Genomic DNA, 21,054 nt, shown 5'->3' on the forward strand with positions numbered 1-21,054 from the left:
CACACACACACACACACACACACACACACACGAAACCAATTAAGACAATATGAGGTATAGGAAGCAGACTCAGCGAAGTTCAAGGAAAACTCCTGTTTAAAAAAAAAAAAAAGTCTTACCACCGCAACCAGTTCAGTTTGGGGCACAAAAATGGAAAACTCTAAAAGGGAGGTCCATCAGAGAAAAAGAGGTTGACAGACTTACTGATTTTGAGAAATGAGGAATCAGAGGGGGAGGGAAGAGGTTAATAGGCACATGACAGATTTAATAGACCAAGTAAGTGTACAGAAAATGGTGCAAATGAATACAAGATACAATAAGTTACTGGAAGAAAAACAAAAAGTTTTGTAAGTAATCACAGTCCACAATTTTGTTCACAATGATTATTGATTTAACATAATTTCATAATATGGCTAAGATAATGAGGAAATGGTGGTAGGTGAAAGAAAGCTAAAGCTTTCACAAACTATCACAATAGGGAGTCAATACACAATATCTAAGACTGACAAACCCAAGGGGCTTCTAGCTGGCTAAAACGGTAGGTGGAACATATGACCCTTGATCTCAGGGTTGTGAGCTGGAGACCCACCTTGGGGGTAGAGTTTTAAAAAAATAAATGAAATTTTTAAAATTTTTAATAAATAAATAAAAACTGCCAGACCCAAGAAATACCTAGTAATATAGACCTCAAACAGTCCCTAAGCTTGGGACTGCTAGACAGATGGTTCCCATGAAAAATTAACCTTCAATTCACCTAGTGTCACAGTAAACATTCAGAAATGTATACCACTTTTTACCAATTACTAGAACCTGGCCAGCAAGGAGGTAAGTTATCAGAGACTCTTCAACAATTAAACATCAAGAGATTATAAAAATCCTGGTAATAAGAATGGCAAAAGCAAAGTTCTCAGAAGGCCCGAGGAAATCCTCTCTACTATCGTCAGGAACATGAACATGATTAAGTTATCTCTTCCTGCAGGAACCTGAAGATCAAGTGTGCCCCTCCAGCAGAATGCTGTGTTCTGGAAAGCATCCTAATGGAATCATGATCTTGTATCCTTTCCCTACATTAAAGGAACATTTATCATTTGCTTCTCCAATCAACCATCCTTATCAAAATCGCACACAGCAATATTACTGTATTATTTAGAAACAACCAGATACCAAGAAAAAAAGAACTAGCAGAATTAAAAATGGTTTCTTTTGGGAAAACAGCACTTACAGAGGATAGGGAAAAAGCAAGGGGAGAGGTGGAAGATGCAGCAAAGGACTAACATTATCCCTTAAAAACCTTCAGTACTAGTTTACTTTTTAACTAGCACTAGTTGTACACTGATAAGTATTTTTACTTATTGAAAACGCCAGAAAGTTTTCTTAAAAATCAGAATCAGAAAACTTATCCAAAAAATTTTGATGGTTAACTCATTTTCATAGTGTAAAATACTAATAAATATATATTTCATTTGCTTCGTACCTATCCCTAGAAAATTTGTATTTACACAATTCGAATGTAAAAAATACTTAACTAAACATGGTCTGAAATGTAAATTAAACATAGTCTACTGAAATAATAAGCAACACTTTCAACGTATATTTTGGAAAAAAATGATCAGGGATGTTAAGAATAGGGAAGTCTTTACATTTATGATTAGGGTCCAAAAACTTACTTTTTATCTCCAAGTACTAATTCAAAAATCAAGGTTAAAAATAAAAACCCTCCTCGGGCGCCTGGGTGGCTCAGTCATTAAGCGTCTGCCTTCGGCTCGGGTCATGATCCCAGGGTCCTGGGATCAAGTCCCGCATCAGGCTTCCTGCTCAGTGGGGAGCCTGCTTCTCCCTCTCCCACTCCCCCTGCTTGTGTTCCCTCTCTCGCTGTCTCTCTCTGTCAAATAAATAAATATTTTTAAAAAGAGATTTATCTAAAAAAAATAATAAAAAAAAAACCCTCCCAAAATAAAAATATTAAGCTTCAGCTGGCCATTCAGGATCAGCTGCTAATGAAACAAAGAAGCTACTTGAGCTCCCTGTAGTATTAGCACACAGCTGCCAGATCCTAATCTGCTCACATTTGCATGAACTTCTAAAAACAAATATCCAGGGGCGCCTGGCTGGCTAAGTTGGTGGAGCATGCAATTCTTGATCTCAGGGTTGTGAGTTTGAGCCCCATCCTGGGTGTAGAGAGAAGTTAAAAACAAAATGAAAAATCTAAAATAAATAAATAAAAATAAAAACAAATATCCAAAATATAGTGTAGAGTAAGAAAAAAGCAAATTACCTAAGATTATACATAGTATTAACTCAGAAACACAAACACATACCTCTAGGTTGTATATGCCTAAGAGATGTTTGGAGGCATGTTCATCAAAATAGTAACACTGGTTACACACACCATAAAATTTCAAATTTCTTACTTTCTCTTTATATTTTTATATGCCATTTTTTTAAATAGTGACTATTAATAAGTTGATTTCCTGAACAAAACATCTCACTCTAAGCAAATGAAGGAGCTCTAACTTCAGGCTCATGAATTCACATTCAATTGATTTTATTTTTATATTATTGTTTTGTTTATAAAGCTCTGAGGTATAACTGACATATAATACACCATATATATTTTAATAAGTTTTGATACATATCTATATTCATGAAATGATCACAAAATCAAGATAATGAACATACCCCTTATAATCTCTCCTTCCCATGTTCCACCACACCCTGTCCCATGCATATGAAACAAATGATCTGCTTTCTCTATCACTACAGATTAAATTGCATTTTCTATAATCTCATATAAATGGAATCATACAGTATTCTTGTCTGGCTTCTTTCAATGAACACAACACAACTATTCTGAGTTTCATCCAGTCAATACTCCATTCTTTTTTCATTTCTGACTAGTATTCCACTGTATGGGTGAACAATCAGGTTAATGAGTCACCTGCTGATATTTAGGTAACGTCCAGATTTTGGCTATTAAAAACAAAGTTACCATGAACATTAGTGAATAGGTTTCTATATGGACATATGCTGTCACTTCGGTTGGATAAATACTTAAGAACAGAACAGCTGGATCAAATAGTTGATGTACATTTAACTTTTTAAGACTATCGAACTCATTGCAGCTTTTTACATTCTCCTGAGTAGAAGGTTCCAGTTTCTCTACATCCTGGTCAACATCTGGTATGCTCAATTATAAAATTTTAGCCATTCTAACAAATGTGTGGTAGTATTTCACCATGGCTTTATTTTGCATTTCCCTAATACAAAAAGAGTTTGAGTATCTTTTCATGTGCTTGTCATCCATATATGACATATCTCTTGCACATTTTTTAATTTGGTTGTTTCTTTTCTGATTGAGTTTTGAGAGTTCTTTATATATTCTGATCAGTGGTCCTTTGTGAGACATATGCTTTGCAAAGATTTTCTCCCAGCCTGTGGTTTGTCCTTTCATTCCCATAACAGTGCCTTTCCAGTAGCAGAAATTTTTCATTTAGATGAAGTCCAAATCATCAATTTTTTCTTTTATAGAACATGCTCCTGGTGTTATATATAAGAAATCATGGCTTAAACCATAGTCAGAAAGATTTTCTCCTGTGTTATCATCCAGAAGTTTTATAGTTTTAGGTTTGACATTTAGTTTTATCAGTTAATTTTATATACGGTGCAAAATATGGATCCAAGTTGGGGTTTTTTGCATGTGGATATTCAATTGTTCCAGCACCAGGTCTTCAAGAGACAATCCTTTCTCTACTGAACTGCCTTGTACCTTTGTCAAAAATCAGTTGTCCATTTGCATATGGGTCTTTTTCCAGATTTTTTATTCTATGCCAATAATATGTTTATGGTGGTATCACCATTTTGGTTACTGTAAATTTGATTATAAAATTTTACTGTAAAATTGATAACTGAAAATTATTAGCTTTACAATCGTTCTTGAACTCAGTACTAGCTTTTTGTAGATTTCATTAAATATTCTACATGTCTTTTATTTCTTCTTTCCTGATTGCCCCAATTAGAATCTTTAGGACCACTGCATACATTTTGAAGTGGTAAGAGTCAACATCCTTGAATTGTTCCTTATCTTAGGGGAAATTATTCAGTCTTTCACCATTAAGTGTTATGTTACTTATTAGTAGGCTTTTCCCTAACCTAACTACTTCAAAACTTCCTACAATGCTACAATAATCAAAACAATGTGGTACTGGCTAAAGGACAGACATACATATCAATGGAATAGAATTGGGGATCCAGAAATTAACCCACAAGTCTATGTGCAACTGATTTTCATCAAGAGTACCAAGAGCAGGGGCACCTGGGTGGCTCAGTCGTTACGCGTCTGCCTTCGGCTCAGGTCATGATCCCAGGGTCCTGGGATCGAGCCCCGCATCGGGCTCCCTGCTCAGTGGGAAGCCTGCTTCTCTCTCTCCCACTCCCCTTGCTTGTGTTCCCTCTCTCGCTGTCTCTCTCTCTCTCTGTCAAATAAATAAAGTCTTTAAAAAAAAAAGAGTACCAAGAGCATTCAGTGGGAAAAAAATAGTCTCTTCAAGAAATGATGCTGGGGAGCGCCTGGATGGCTCAGTCATTAAGCGTCTGCCTTCGGCTCAGGTCATGATCCCAGGGCCCTGGGATCGAGCCCCGCATCAGGCTCCCTGCTCCGCGGGAAGCCTGCTTCTCCCTCTCCCACTCCCCCTGCTTGTGCTCTCTCTCTTGCTGTGTCTCTGTCAAATAAATAAATAAAATCTTTAAAAAATTTTTTAAAAAAAATGATGCTGGGACAACCAGATTTCCATGCAAAAGAATCAACAGAACCTTTAACATGCATCTTATACAAAAATTAGAACAGATCAGGGCACCGGCGTGGCTCAGTCGTTAAGTATCTGCCTTCGGCTCAGGTCATGGTCCCAGGGTCCTAGGATCGAGCCCCACATCGGGATCCCTGCTTGGCGGGAGGCCTGCTTCTCCCTCTCTCACTCCCCCTGCTTGTGTTCCCTCTCTCGCTATGTCCCTGTCAAATAAATAAATAAAATCTTAAAAAAAAAAAAATTAAAACAGATCAAACACCTAAATTTAAGTGCTAAAACTATAAAACCCTTAGAAGAAAACATACTCATGAATCTTTGTGACCTTGGATTTAAAATAAATTCTCAGATACGATAGCAAAGCCACAAGCAACAAAAGAAAAAATAGATGAACTTTTGTGCATCAAAGGAAACTATCAAAAAAGATTTTATTTTTTAAATAATCTCTACACCCAACGTGGGGCTCAAACCTACAACCCTGAGCTCAAGAGTCGCAGACTCCACCGACCAAGCCAGCCAGGCAGCCCCCCAAAATACAATCTTTAAAAATAAGTGAATAAATAAAAGAAAAGAACAAGTTTTGGCAAGAAAATGGAATTCACATATAACACTGGTAGGAATGCAAAAGGGTGCAACCAGTGTAGAAAAGTTAGGTAGTTCCTCAAAAAGTTCAACAAAGAACTACCATACTCGTCAATTCCACTCCAATGTATGTATCTTAGAGAAATAAAAACATATGTCCACACAAAACTCGTACACAAATGTTCACAGAAGCTTGATTCACAATAGCCAGAAAAGGAAACAACCTAAATGTCCATCAATCAATGAAAGGATAAAGTATGTGTGTGGGTATATATATATATATATGGATATATATATACCCACACACACAATGGAATATCATTCTGCCATAAAAGGAATAAAGTACTGACACATGCTACAGCTTGGATGAACCTTGAAAAACATCATAACATCATGCTAAGTGAAATAAGACAGACACAAAAGGTCACATACTGTATGTTTCCATTTATATGAAATAAAATGTCCAGAATAAGCAAATCCACAGAAACAGAAAGGAGAATGGTGGCTCCCAGGAGACCAGGGCACAGGGCAGAGATGGGGAAGGGCAGGCAGGGACAGTGAAATGACTGCTTATCGGGTACACTTTTCTTTCTGGGGTGACGAAAATGTCCTGGAATTAGCGGTGATGGCTGTAGAACACTGTACAACACTGCAAACGTACTGGCACTCACTGAACTACACACTTTAAAATTGTTAAAATTATAAATTTTAAGTGAACTTTACCTCATTTTTTTTTTAAAGTGGCTGCCCTTGGGCACAGAACTTGCTTTCTCATCATTAATCCTTTTTTTACTACTCAATTTTTTCCTTGTACCAAATGGTGTCAGACAACCAGAAAAATAAACACAAACTGATTTCCCAGCTAAGTTAAAAACATCAAGAGTTACTATTAAGGGAGAAATAATATAGATTCCTGGCCTCTGAATTATGTCCTGCATATTCTTCTTGTCCTCTCTAATCCTATTTTTTCTCCCATTTATGTTATAGTACCACGACAGATGTAGTTCACTGACAGCAATCTAAAAATTTGGGAATTAAATCATTAGGTAAATCATATATACTTCTTCCTTGCACAAATAAAAACTAAATTTCAAGTGAAACAAGCAATAGGATTGAACAAATGTACCTAAAGTTTTCCCAGGGAAAATTGTGGTCAATTACTCAACAAATAATGATAGTGCAACTTGCTATTAATGAGTTTAAATTTCCTGAGTTTTCCTCCAACTGAAGGTGCTGAAGTACAAAGTTTTCACTAGTTTTTCTTTAGATATAAGGTTCACATAGTGGGGCGTGTGGATGGCTCAGTCGGTTAAGCATCTGCCTTCAGCTCAGGTCATGATCCCAGGGTCCTGGGATCGAGCCCCACATCGGGCTCCCTGCTCAGCGGGTAGCCTGCTTCTCCCTCTCCCTCTGCCTGCCACTCACCCCCTGCCTGTGCTCTGTCAAATAAATAAAATCTTAAAAAAAATAGTAAGTTTCACATAGTACATATGAAGAATTTAATACTTACTTATCAAGGAAATCCTTATCCACTACAGCAGTGATGTCAAGAAGAGGATTTCCCATTCCAAAGAGAATATTTTCACTAAAAAAAAAAAAAACACAAAAATGCAAGCATAAATTAGAAATACTTCTGAAAGTAAGTTGATGTATAAAATGCATACAAATATAAAAATAAATATCTTCATTTTACCTTGAAAATAAACATAACATACTAGTTTATTAAACCTTTGATTTGCCTTTTACATTTCAGGTAGCATTTTAGAGTAGCACAAGCCATTTAGAAAGGATGATGACTGGGGCGCCTGAGTAGCTCAGTCGTTAAGTGTCTGCCTTCCGCTCAGGTCATGATCCCCAGGTTCTGGGATCGAGCCCCGTATCGAGCCCCGCATCGGGCTCCCTGTTCAGCGGGAAGCCTGTTTCTCCCACTCCCACTCCCCCTGCTTATGTTCCCTCTCTCTCTGTCAAATAAATAAATAAAAATCTTTAAAAAATAAAAAAATAAAAAGGATGATGGCTTTTAAATTGGATGAAATAAAGGAAACCAGATCCTGTGATCTTTTTTCATAATATTCAACAGCTAATCACTGAAGCTAATTAATTTCAATGTTTTATTTAAGGGGTCTATCATAACAAAGTTCTATACTCAACAAATATGACAGATAATTAACTCTTTTCTAGCTAGTAAGATACCGAACTAACAAAAGTTATTGGGGAGGTTGCAGAAAGTCCTATAGGAGTCCAGCCAAGAGCCCTATCCTTGAACAAGCTGGGAATGACTGTGGTGAGACCTGCCCAATGGGTATCAAAAATGGTATAATTTTTAATTACATTTAACAAACTTTGAAGTCTGTTTTCACAATGATCACAGTATTGATCAAAACCAAGGAAAAGCTAGAAACTCCACCGCAAGTGATGCCTTAAACGGAAGCCCAACTGACAGCAAGCAATGGACCAGTGGCCATCGTTCGGTCAGCCTTGATAGGAGGAATCCTTCTAGGTTTTTCAATGAAATTTGCTTCTGTGTAATTTCCCACTGATCTCCAGTTTGCTGAAGATCTCTTCCAGTTGCCTCCACACCAGTTACTATCCTCACTATTTGGAGATCAGTAATATCAATAGGACTGGTACCCCAGAGTTTAAGAGAATGGGATATAACCTATAATTATAGTCTATCGTGATTCAGAAGACTGAATTACAGTATCATATTAAAACAACAGATTTGGGGCGCCTGGGTGGCTCAGTTGGTTAAGCAACTGCCTTCGGCTCAGGTCATTATCCCAGGGTTCTGGGATGACCCAGCATCAGGCTCTCTGCTCAGCAGAGAGTCTGCTTCTCCCTCTCCCTCTGTCCCTCCCCCGCTGCTCGGGCTCTCTCCCTCTCTCTCTCAAATAAATAAATAAAAATCTTTAAAAAAATAAAAAATAAACAAAATAAAACCACAGATTGGGCAACTATGGCTGAATATACAAAGTTATTTGTCCCTTTTTTCTTTTTAAAGAAAGCTGATTGGGGGAGAGTTAAAATAAAATACATTTATCTATTCAGACTTAAGTTGTATTTGTAATCAGAATAAAAATTTAACAGAAAAATAAAATAAGTGCTTAGGAGATAAAGGATCAACAGGCAGATACAGTAAAACTTGATGATTATTCTATTAGAAAACTTCTCTGATTTATGTATTGTTACTCAAACAATAAAAACTCTAACTTGATTTTTAAAAAAAGTATGGGGTGTTACTGGGATGCCTGGCTGTTTCTTTTTATTCAGTTTTTTTTATTTTTTAGTGTTTGGTTCAATATACACAGTCATCGAACTACCACCAGAATCAAGATAGGGCAGATTTCTAACACCACAAAGTATCTTGCTACCTTCATGTCAATCTCTCCACCCCAACTTGTCCCCTCTTGGTTTTAAGGACTATAAGTGTGACATTTCTTTTTCAGAAGTCAATCCTTTGAACACCTCCATTGTACCGTACTCCATTTGAAAATTTAGTATACTATTAATAAGTCAGTATACCCTCTCTGGGCCTAAGGTTGCTTTTTTTTTTTTTTTTAAGATTTTATTTCTTTATTTGAGAGAGAGAGAGAGAGCACAAGCAGGGGGAGCAGCAGCCTCCCCGCTGAATAAGGAGCCTGATGCAGTACTCAATCCCAGGACTCTGGGATCATGACCTGAGCCAAAGGCAGATACTTAACCATCTGAGCCACCCAGGCGTCCCGGGCTTAAGGTTTCTATAGTCAAATTAAAATGAGGGAAAAGATGAGCACCCTGAATCACAGAACCCTGTTTAAACTTATATTCCTAAACTTATCTGTCTAGCAAAACCTTTTTTTTCCTGAATGCAAATGGACAAGAATACATTTACGCAAAGAACAAAAAAATGCTGGGACTGAATCACTCAAATTTAAGACTGGAAGTAATTTTTTATATATTATTAAGAATAATGATGGGGCACACTTAGGTGGCTCAGTTGGTTAAGCATCTGCCTTTGGCTCAGGTCATGATCCTAGGGTCCTGGGGTACAGCCCTGCGTTAGGCTCCCTGCTCAGCATAGAGTCTGTTTCTCCCTCTGCCCCTCCCCGCCCGCCATGCTCCCTCTCTCTCTCACTCTCTCAAATAAATAAAATCTTTAAAAAAAAAATAATTATTGGGAAAAAATTTAACTGATACTTGTTCTTTTATTATTTGTTAATTAAAGAATAACCTTTGCCTTGTTATTGCCAAACAATATTACAATTCAGTTAAGGTCATTTGAAGCCATTTTCATAATAAACTAGAATTGTGTGCTTGTCATCTATTCCTTGTCATCCTCCTACTTTCACCCCAAATTTCCTCGTTCAAGAGATCTAGATGAAATTGATCCACCCCAGTTCATGGGACAGTGAGAGTCTGATTAGCTTAACCTTGAGGCACACGAAAGCCAAAACCAATCAGCACAATATATTTCTCTACCCTTATTGATCAGAGATAGGCATGTAACCTAAGCCAGTCAAATCAAAATGGACCCCAAGATTTTTTTTTAAAAGTGCTCACATACAAACAAACTATCTTCCTTCTGAGTAGATATAAATGCAGAAGGTACTGGCACCTTGAGTACCTCAAGGTCCCTTGGTGGGCTGCTTTGGGATAAATCTGACATCACAGAGGGCAGAATAGAAAAACAAAGAAACTGGATCATCGATGAAGTTGTGGGACCAATTAAGCTTCACCTGAAACCTATATCCTCTTTGGACTTTTCAATTACATGTAGGTTAGCTATTTTGTTGATTCCAATCTCAGATTCATTTTCTAATACTAACAGATATAAATTGCATTTCACTTTGTGAATCCGCTTTATTTTGTAATTCATTTTTATTATAAAGCCATAGTATAGACAAGATTGTTAATATTTGCATTACAAATCCATGTTCCATTAAGTTCCTCTTAGGATAAAGTCTTAACTTATTCTCAGGCAGATCTCTTGGATTTCTTTTCCTTCCCTCCATGGGGAGGGTTATATGGATTTTACTTCTACTGTTATTGAAACAGGGGGCTTGAAAACGTATGTTCAGCCAACATTTGCCATTTTCTTTGTATATGTCCAATAAATGGTAATAGTAGTTCCATATATTTAAATAAATTCCACTAATTCACATATAGATGCTGCTTTGTGTCTTAACTTATAGTTATTTGTAATTCTTGAACTGTACATGTAGACTACTTCCCCAAACAGAACACAATAAATGTAACAGAAGATGCCAATCAAAATTTTAACATAAATCTTAAAAACATAATAAATTAAGATGGTGTAGAAGTTTCTAGGTTGGTGAACACAACTATTGGGAAGGTCGCACTGCCCATGGAAGTTCATTTCCCCACTCCTATACCATTTTGTGATATTGTGGTTTAGAATAAGAAATGCATACTTGGCCTTCATCCTGGTCCCTGGCAAAGAGCTCCTTAAAACTTTAGCATTTCTGGAAGACTGGGATAAAGGTGTTTTGTTATGTTAATGAGGCTATTTTTGGAAAACACCGTAACCTAAGGATGGTGGGGCGGGGAGAATCTCAGGTGACTAGAGCATTAGAATTTTCAGTCCCACCCCCACCTCCAGGGAGGGGATAGGGGCTGGAGACTTAGTTCCATCATCAACCATTTAATCAACTGTGCCTTTGTAATGAAGCCTCCATATAAACCCAAAAGGATGTTTTAGAGAGCTTCCAGGTGAATATCTGAGGAGATTTGGTGAAAGTGGCTCATCCACAGAGCATGGAACCACCTGTCCTTTCCCACATATTGACTTATGCATCTCTTCCTTCTGGGTGCTCCTCAGTTAAATCCTTTTATAATGTTAAAATAAATTTCTAGGCCCAAGATGGAGCCATCTCCTGCCCAGAGTGCCTCATCAGCAAACTAAACTTTTGTGTTCATGTAAATGGTCCAATTGACCAGAAATGTAGTATATCCTGTTAGCTACTCCCCTTACACCAGCCAACTCTATACTTATTTCCTTGTTCCTTGATCTTTCTAAATAAGGTCAGATATGCAACCCTAGTCAATCACACCATTCCCAAGATGCCCCTTTTAATACTCTATAAAACACACTCTTGCCCAAAATCCCTTGGGAGGAGTACTCCACTGCTTGTAAGGCACTGTACTCCCTGAATCCATGCAGTTTTCCTTTGAATAAAGGACATCAAGCTGTTACCAAATTGTTTTAGTTTTGTTATCTGACAACAATAAACCGTAATCTACTAACTAAAATGCTTCTCTGAGTTCTGTGAACCACCCTGGCAAATTATTGAAACCAAGGAGGGGGTCATGGGAATCTCTGATCTGTAACTGGTTGGTCAGGAGTACAGATAATAGGGGCGCCTGGGTGGCTCAGTTGGTTAAGCATCCAACTCTTGGTTTCAGCTCAGGTCATGACGTCAGGGTCGTGAGGTCAAGCCCCCCACTGGACTCCTTACTCAGCATGGAGTCTGCTTGAGATCTGTCCTCCCTCCCTCCCCTCCCCCTCTGCTCCTCCTCCCAACTCGCATGCCAGCTCATTCTCTAAAATAAATAAATAAAATCTTAAAAAAAATAAGAAGTACAGACAATAACCTGGACTTGTGACTGGAATCTGAAGTGTGGGAGGGGACAGTCTTGTAGGACTGAGCCCTTAACTTGTGGCATCTAATGCTATCTCCATGTAGATAGTGTCAGAGTAGAGTTAACTGCTTGGTGGTGTTGGAAAACCCACACATTGTACCTGCCCTATGCATCTCTTCCATTTGGCTTTATACTTTATGATAAACAGGTAACAATAAACAAGTATACATTAAAAACATAATAAAAAGGAAAACATTCAAAAGAAATAAAATAGTATCTTAGGCTAGGTTCTCCCAAAAGCAGAGCCTGAGACAAGGGCTTATAAACAAGGCCCTTATTTGAAAAGTGATTCCCGAAAGCAGAAGTGAGAGATAAGGGAGTGAAACAAGAAAAAGGAAAAGTCTACGAAGATGTTACTGAGTTGGCCATGATGAGAAATGATATTGCTCCATCCCATCACTACAGGTGACTGTGGCTCAAACTTTTCAGAAAAACTTTTAAAATGTGATTCAGAGATCTCCGTCTAAAGGACAAAAGAGAGAGAGAATTTATACAATGTATACAGTGACTACTCTCTCCCATTACAAGAAGTACAAAGCATGGGCCCTAACAAGAAATGCTATTAGGCCGTAATTGTCCAAAGCCTGTGTGGAACCTGTTGCAGCAACAATGGCTAGTCTAAGAGGTGGGGACATAATGGGAAAGTAGCACATAAGACGTATCTATGTTAAAATTATACAATTATTTCTTGGGGCACCTCGCTGGCTCGGTCGGTAGAACACACAACTCTTGATCTTGGGGTTGTGAGTTGAGTCCCATGTTGGGGATAGAGATTACTTAAAAAACTATACAATTATTTCCAAAAGCAAATACTTTAAACTACTCTCCATCATTGTATCATTAATATGACTTCATTCTAATATGACAAATTAAAACTCTGCTAAAAACATTAATTCTTCAAAATGGCCAGTTTCTTAAATACAGACGTATACAAACTAGTGTCCAGGCCAGTACACACTAAGACAAGCATTACACTTCTTAAATGGCAAAGAACCTACATAAGTAAGCATTTATTGTGATCTTGTTCTAGTAGATGTAAGCATACTGGGATTACTATTTTGTTCCAAATGTTATCAATGTCTTTTTCCTGGAATGGATGCTAAGATGAAAGATACTGAATAATGTTTTTTTGGTCAGTCATTTTCAAATTCCTCATAATTTAGAACCCCAGCAACATAAACCTGTCCTATAATTATTATTTTGTTCGACAGCTAACAAATTTTATGCACTAACACAGATATCAGAGTAAGAGTTCCTGAGAATAATTTGTCTAGGCTTTTGATAAATTAATGTTATCAGCCCTCTGGCTAGCAAAAATGTTTAGTTGCACTATCATGCCAGAATAAATACTAATAAAGAGTGTCTTTTTTTTTTAAGATTTTATGTATTTATTTGACAGAGAGAGACACAGCGAGAGAGGGAACACAAGCAGGGGGAGTGGCAGAGGGAGAAGTGCTGAGCAGGGAGCCCAATGCGGGGATGCGGGCTCGATCCCAGGACCCTGGGATCATGACCTGAGCCAAAGGCAGAAGCTTAACAACTGAGCCACCCAGGCACCCAGTAAAGAGTGTCCTTAACTGTTCTACCAATCATCGTCTCTTTAAATCCAGAAACCTCAGCTTTATATGTGATTTCTCTTTCCACCACCAAGCACCATCTTACCAGTAACTGCATTTTCTCAGTTTTATTGAACAGTTCTTATACCAGGAACCTCCACAACATCCCACTGGCATTGCTTTTAATTAGGCCTAAATTCATATATTACTAATTATTTGGCCACAATAAATGGCCAAATAGAGTTAACTGCTTGGTGGTGTTGGAAAACCCACACATTGTACCTGTATATATAAATTCTATACAGTATCACCCGAATTACATTATTTAAACAATCTATTGTATTTTTCTACTTAATGTCAGCCTAGCTTCCAATTATATATAGGATAAAATCTAAAAGACTTAGCCTTTTTAACATACAGGACATTGAATCTAGCTGGAACCTACCGTATTTCATCAAATCTAATATGCCCTGAACTGTAATATATATTCCAATTTTTCATGGTGATTGACAAAACACAATCAGTTATAAAATACATGCTAATTTCAGGGATATTAAAATGGGAAGAAATGTGCATATTAAAATCACTGAAATATGGTGCCTAACTTTATCTCTCACCATTTTAATACATACATCATCTATTTGCTAATCATAATACTTCACTGTTCCTGAAAAAACTGACTGCAGTCCTTCCCCTACATCTTTTGCCTGGCAAATTCCCATTCATCTTTTTAAAATTTCTCATATGACACCTCTTTCAGATATTATTCTCTGCCCAACTCATACTGAAAGGTTCCCATGTAAAGGTGCACAAGTTGTCCCCTGCACAACTCCAGAGGGTGATGTTCACAGTATGAATGATAGCTTCTGGAGTTCTGTGTTAAGTACTGCTGTCCGTCCTCCCAAAGTTTTATTCATTCTCTCCCCCTAGGTTCTGTAAGTTCTCTGATAAACTTTTTTAACAGTGAAATGACAGAACACTAATTCAAGATAGGTTGTGACAAGTTAAAAAGGAACATTGTGCTCCCTAGAGCAATCACTAAACAGTAATACAAAAAGGGGCACCTGAGTGGCTCAGTCGGTTAAGCATCTGCCTTCGGCTCAGGTCATGATCCCAGGGTCCTGGGATCAAAACCCGCATCAGGCTCCCCACTCAGCAGGGGAGTCTGCTTCTCCCTCTCCCTCCGTCCCCGCTCATGCTCTGTCACTCTCTCTCACTCTCTCAATTAAATAAATAAAATCTTAAAAAAAAAAATACAACAAAATCTAATAGAGGATATAAAATGAAAAACTACAACATACTCAACTTAGAAAAGGTGGCAGGAAAGACAAAACAACATAAAGGATAATGGAAAACAAAAGGATGGTATACTAAAACCCAACCGTATTAGTAATTATATTAAATGTAAATGGATAAACACTCCCAATTAAAAGATAAAGACTGTCACACTGGATTAAAAACTAAATGGGGCACCTAGGGGCTCAGTTGGTTGGGCATCCAACTCTTGATTTTGGCACAATGGTGATCTCAGGGTCATGGGATGGAGCCCCGCATCAGGCTCCGTGCTCAGTGCAGGATCTGCTTGGGATTCTCTCTCTCCCTTTCCTCTGCCCCTCCCCCCCTCGCTTGCATACGCTCTCTCTAAATAAATAGCTAAAAATTTTAGAAAAACAAATTAAACATAATTTGCTAGAGATACACTTTGCATATAAAGGCATAGAGAGTTTGAAAATAAAAGATTGAATAGAAAGATATTCTATGCAAACACTAATTATAAGAAAACTGCAGTGGCTATATTAGTATCATACAGGTAGACTTTATTAAAGTATAGCTGACATGCAATGTTACATTAGTTTTAGCTGTACAAAACAGTGATTTAACAACTCTATACATTACGTTATGTGCACAAGTGTAGCTACCAACTGTCACCATACAATGCTACTACAATACCATCAACTATATTCCCTATGCTGTACAGACTTTAAAACTAGGTAGACTTTTTTTTTTTAAAGATTTTATTTATTTGACAGAGAGAGACACAGCGAGAGAGGGAACACAAGCAGGGAGAGTGGGAGAGGGAGAAGCAGGCTTCCCGCTGAGCAGGGAGCCCGATGCGGGGCTCGATCCCAGGACCCCAGGACCATGACCCGAGCCGAAGGCAGACGCTTAACGACTGAGCCACCCAGGCGCCCCTAAAACTAGGTAGACTTTAAAACAAGGAGTGGCACCATATAAAAAGGATTTCATATAAATAAGTCATTTCATCAAGAAAAGAAAATAAATGGCTTCAAAAAACTTGGGGAAAAAAAATTGAGAGAAACAAATTAGACAAATGCACAGTCTTAACACCCCTCCTTTAGTAATTGGCAAAAGACAAAAATAAGGAAGGAATCACAGTATTGTACATTTATCCTAGAAAAATGAAAACTTAAGTTCGCACAAAAACCTGTACACAAACGTTCACAACAGCTTTATCTGTAATAATAAAAAAAAAAACTGGAAATGACCAAATGTCCTTCAACAAGTTAGTAGGTAAACAAACTGTAGTACACCAATACAATAGGTGAACATGGAATAATAAAAAGAAATGAACTATGATATAATTTGGATGTATCTCAAAGACACATGCCAAGTGAAAATAAAAGCCATGTCTATGTGTTACATACTGTATGATTCCATTTATATAACAATCTCAAAGTGACAAAATTATATTGCTAAAGAACAGATTAGGGGCGTCTGGGTGGCTCAGTTGGTTAAGCGACTGCCTTCGGCTCAGGTCATGATCCTGGAGTCCCGGGATCGAGTCCCACATCGGGCTCCCTGCTGAGCAGGGAGTCTGCTTCTCCCTCTGACCCTCCTCCCTCTCATGCTCTCTCTCATTCTCTCTCACAAAAAAAAAAAAAGAACAGATTAGTAGTTGCCAGGCCTTGAGGGGAGGGGGGGAACATAAAGAGATAACACAAAACAGTTTTTTTGTGGTGACAGAACAGTCAAGGACCCTGAGTTAATGGTTACACTAATCTGGACATGATAAAATTTTAGGGAACTATACACCACCACCACCTGGCCAGTAAAAAACAGTGTGTGCAAAAACTGGTAACATTCTAATAACATCTGTAGTCAACTTAAGAGTCCTGTATTAATAAGGAAAGTTGGGTGAAGAAGAGTGCACAGGAACTCTCTGTACTACTTCTGCAACTTATGTGAATCTTAATGTATTTCAAAAGAAAGGAAGAGTATACTAAAAATGTTTTAAAAGACAATTGGGGTGACATTATGACAAATAAGAGCCTCCAAAGACAATCTCTTCCATTAAAGCAACAAGACATCCAAAAAAAAAGTCAAAAGCAACTTTTTCAGAACTCTAAATATTAACCAAGGGCTTACAACAATCTGGGGAGCATTAAAAAAAAAGGCCAAATACCATTAAAAACAGCAAGCTTTGTGCCATTTTAACTTGCCCTATCCCCATCCCCCTCTTCCCAGCTCCATGGTAGCTTTAAAAAGCAAAATCACACACACATTGAAAACCAGGAGCCTAGCAGCTACTGGAGGGGTCAGAAGAGGACTGGAGCTCTTTCAACGCCCTATTTTCAGAGAACTGCTATTATTTGAGCTTACAGGCAGTCCCCTGAAAAACCCCATTCCTGAGGCTTCTTATTTGACCTCAGAGCTTGCCCAGCTCTAACAGCCTTTTCCCCAGGGGAATTTGTCAAAAACAATCAGCTGCAATCGTTTAACATCCCAGCTTCTGAAGCAGTTGGCCCAAACAAAAAGCTAACCGAAAAACTTAAAAGGAAAAGTGGGGGTGAGATATCCATAAAGGGTTCTGAAAAGTTCTGAATATTCCTGAGAATCTAGAAGGCCATGTACATGTGCCCAGAGCTGTGGCATGCTCAAGAAAAACCTGAAAGGTCCTAAGCAATCATCTCTGAGCCATAAGCCTCTGCACAAGCAGGAAATAAAGGTTATGGCAGAGTTCTAAGCCTGCCTGAGTGTGAAACATATGCTTCTACAAGCACACAGAGCACTCAGCAAAGATTGGGAGACAGTAACAAGCATTGGCAAGAATGTGGAGAAATTGGAGCACCTGGGTGACTCAGTCGATTAAGCAGCCTGCTCTCGATTTCGACTCAGGTCATAATCTCAGGGTCCTGGGACTGAGCCCCCATGTTGGGCTCTGAGCTCAGCGGGGAGTCCGCTTGAGGATTCTCTCTTTCTCTCCCTCTGCCCCTCCCTCCTACTCACATACCCGCAGGCTCTCTTTCTCTCTCTCTCTCTAAAATAAATCTTTTTTAAAAAAATTTTAAATCTTCTATCCTTTTACCCAAAAAACATTCCAGGCCCAGATAGCTTCATTACTGAATTCTATGAAAAAGGTAAAGAAAAAATACCAATCATACAAAACTACATTATGACAGTGTGGTACTAGCCTAACAATATACAAACAGATCAATGGATCAAAATAGTGAGTCCTGGAAAAAACCTACACCAATCTAATCAACTGACTGAGGACTCTTTCAAGAAACTCTTACACCACAGCAAGAAGATAGTTTAAGATGGATCACAGATGTAAATGTGAAAGCTAAAACTATAAAACTGGTCGCTAGAGGCTCTAGGGACTCCAGCGCATCCCCGTGGCGCTGCGCTCGCGGTTTCGCCTTTGCGCCCGCGCTCACCCTGTTCTCCCACTTCTGTGGGGCCATAGTCGTTCCGTGTGGAGAGTCAGTCCCTGAACTCACGAGCTACACTTTCCTAATGCCAGCAGTATCTGTTGGAAATGTCGGACAGTTTGCAATGGATTTGATTATTTCTACACTATGTGTAAGAATGGTTACTTCTATACCGATTGTCTTGTGCGGATGGTTGGAAACAATCCATATGCAACTGCAGAAGAAAACTGAACAGAACTCAGTATAAATGCTGAAATATATCCATTGCCTTCAAAGAAGCTAGTGGCTCTTCAGTTAAGATCAATTTTTATTAAGTATAAATCAAAGCCATTCTGTGAAAAACTGCTTTCCTGGGTGAAAAGTAGTAACTGTGCCAGTTATTGTTCTTTCAAGCATTCATATCACCCTAATGATCTACAGCTTCGCAGATGTTCTAAAGAAATCCCAATGGTGGGGGCGCCTGGGTGGCTCAGTCGTTAAGTGTCTGCCTTCGGCTCAGGTCATGATCCCAGAGTCCTTGGATCGAGCCCCACATCTGGCTCCCTGCTCAGCGGGAAGCCTGCTTCTCCCTCTCCCACTCCCTCTGCTTGTGTTCCCTCTCTCGCTGTGTCTCTGTCAAAATAATATTTAAAAAAAGAAATCCCAATGGTGGTTCTGCTGAAATTTGTTTCAGAAGGAGACAATATCCCAGATGCATTAGGTCTTGTTGAGTATCTTAACAAATGGCTTCAGATAATCAAACCATGTTTACAGTGTGATGACCCCACAGCATCTGCCTTGCAGTGGAAAATGCCAAGTTCGTGGAGATTACTCTTTGGCAGTGGTCTTCCCCCTGTGCTTTTTTTAAATCTTTTTTCAGTTTTATACCTTATGTCACAAGACATTTATTACCAACACAACTGTTAAACAACTATATAAAAAGTTATATTATCTGAGGATGTATTAGAAAATAAATCTTTACTTTTCACAAAAAATCTCAAAGAAAATGGATTAACAAAAGTTGTTTTGCCATGCTTTTCACTATATACAACAAATGTAAATTTTGTACAATAAAATATTTCCTAAGTAATTTTGTCTGAAAAAAAATAAAAATAAAACTCTAAAACTTCTAGAAGAAAACGTAACAGAATAGTTACACAATTTTGTGACAGGGATAAGGAAAGACTTCTAAGAACACAACAGGTAATAATCATAAAATAAATCAAATCTATTAATTTGACTTCATCAAAATTTAAAACTTCTGCTCCCAAAAGATACTAAAATGGAAAGACATGGCTCAAAGTGTGGAGAAAACATCTGCAAACATATCTAAGTATGTGTGTGAGAGTGTGTGTGTGTGTGTGTAAAATTTGAAAAATTGTGTCCAGTATATAAAGAGAACTACAAATCAGCAACAACATGAAAAAAAAACCAAACTGTAGGTTAAAAGACTTAAACTGACAGTTCAAAAGAAAAGATAAGCAAATGGTATATAATCACAACATCATTAGTCATCAAGGCATTGAAAACTAAAACCATGAAATACAACTACAAACCCACCAGAATGGCTAAATAAAAAAATGCCAAACATTGTTAAGAATATGGAATAACTGGAGGCGCATGAGTGGCTCAGTTGGTTAAGTGTCTGCCTTCAGCTCAGGTCCTGGATCCTGGGATGGAGCCCCGTGTTTGGCTCCCTGCTCAGCAGAGAAATCTGCTTCTTTCTCTCCCTCTGCCCCTCCTCCCAGCTTGTGCTTTCTCTCTCTCAAATAAATAAATGAAATCTTAAAAAAAAAAAAAATATGGAATATCTGGAAGTTTCATAACACCACTAGTAGGAATGTGGAATGTGTTCAGTTTTCCATTTTGAAAAAGCTTGGTGGTTTCTAAAGGTAAATAGACATCTATCCTAGGACACAGCAATTCCACACTTAGGTAGTTACACAAGTCCATACAAAGGCTTAAAAAAATGTTCATAGTAACTTTATTTATAGTAACCAAAAACTAGAAACAACTCAAAGTCCACCAACAGGCTGTTACTATCTCCACATAATGGAATATTACTCAGCAATGAAAAGGAACAAACTACTGACATACACATCAAAATGGATGAATCTCAAAATAATTATTGAACAAAAGTAATCAGATAAAAGTAAATAGACACAAATAATTACTGTATAATTTCATGTATATGAAGTTCTACAACATGCAAACCAGTATCTACTGATAGAAATCAGAAAATGGTTGCCCGGATAGGAGAGGGAGTAGGATTGATCGAAAAGAGGAAGGGGAAATGAACATGTTTTATATATTGACCTGAGTTGTATTTATACAAATAAATAAATATATATATATTCATATTCAAAATTCAGTGAACTTCGGATCTGTGATTTTACTATATGGTATATACTAAATTATATCACTGACATTTTTTTTCACTAGCCAAGTGAATAGAATAAAGAAATATTTATGTCCCTTAGGCTCTGTAAGGCCAATTCTTGCATTTGTATTCTGAATATGCCTTCTTGCACACTCAAGAAAATGATCTCTGATAAGGTAACTGATTTAATAAAACTTTTTTTTTTACAAAAAATTAGAAATTTATAGTCTTCCCTACTAATGAGACACTAACTTATGTAGTAAATCTTTTTTTTTTTTAAGATTTTATTTATTTGTCAGAAAGAGAGAGACAGAGAGAGCACAAGCAGGGGGGAGCGGCAGGCAGAAGGAGGAGCAGGCTCCCCATTGAGCAAGGAGCCCAATGCGGAACTCGATCCCAGGACCCTGGGATCATGACCTGAGCCAAAGGCAGACACTTAACCGACT

General features: G+C 38.0%; 1 protein-coding gene across 5 annotated transcripts in view; it reads right to left on the bottom strand.

Moving 5' to 3' along the window:
- ADK (adenosine kinase) overlaps positions 1–21,054 on the bottom strand; it is a 488,918-nt gene that overhangs the window by 440,101 nt on the left and 27,763 nt on the right. For 4 of the 5 annotated variants that reach the window (XM_081822966.1, XM_031028302.2, XM_006733456.3 and 1 more), the window contains exon 2: positions 6,892–6,966. The exons of the other annotated variant lie outside the window; for it this stretch is intronic. In XM_081822966.1, coding sequence (XP_081679092.1) covers positions 6,892–6,966 — 75 coding nt within the window. The remainder of the gene's footprint in view (positions 1–6,891; positions 6,967–21,054) is intronic. 5 annotated transcript variants of the gene reach the window in all.

Source organism: Leptonychotes weddellii, chromosome 6, assembly GCF_054177405.1.
Source record: "Leptonychotes weddellii isolate Sample4059 chromosome 6, ASM5417740v2, whole genome shotgun sequence".
NCBI classification, from domain to species: Eukaryota; Metazoa; Chordata; class Mammalia; order Carnivora; family Phocidae; genus Leptonychotes; species Leptonychotes weddellii.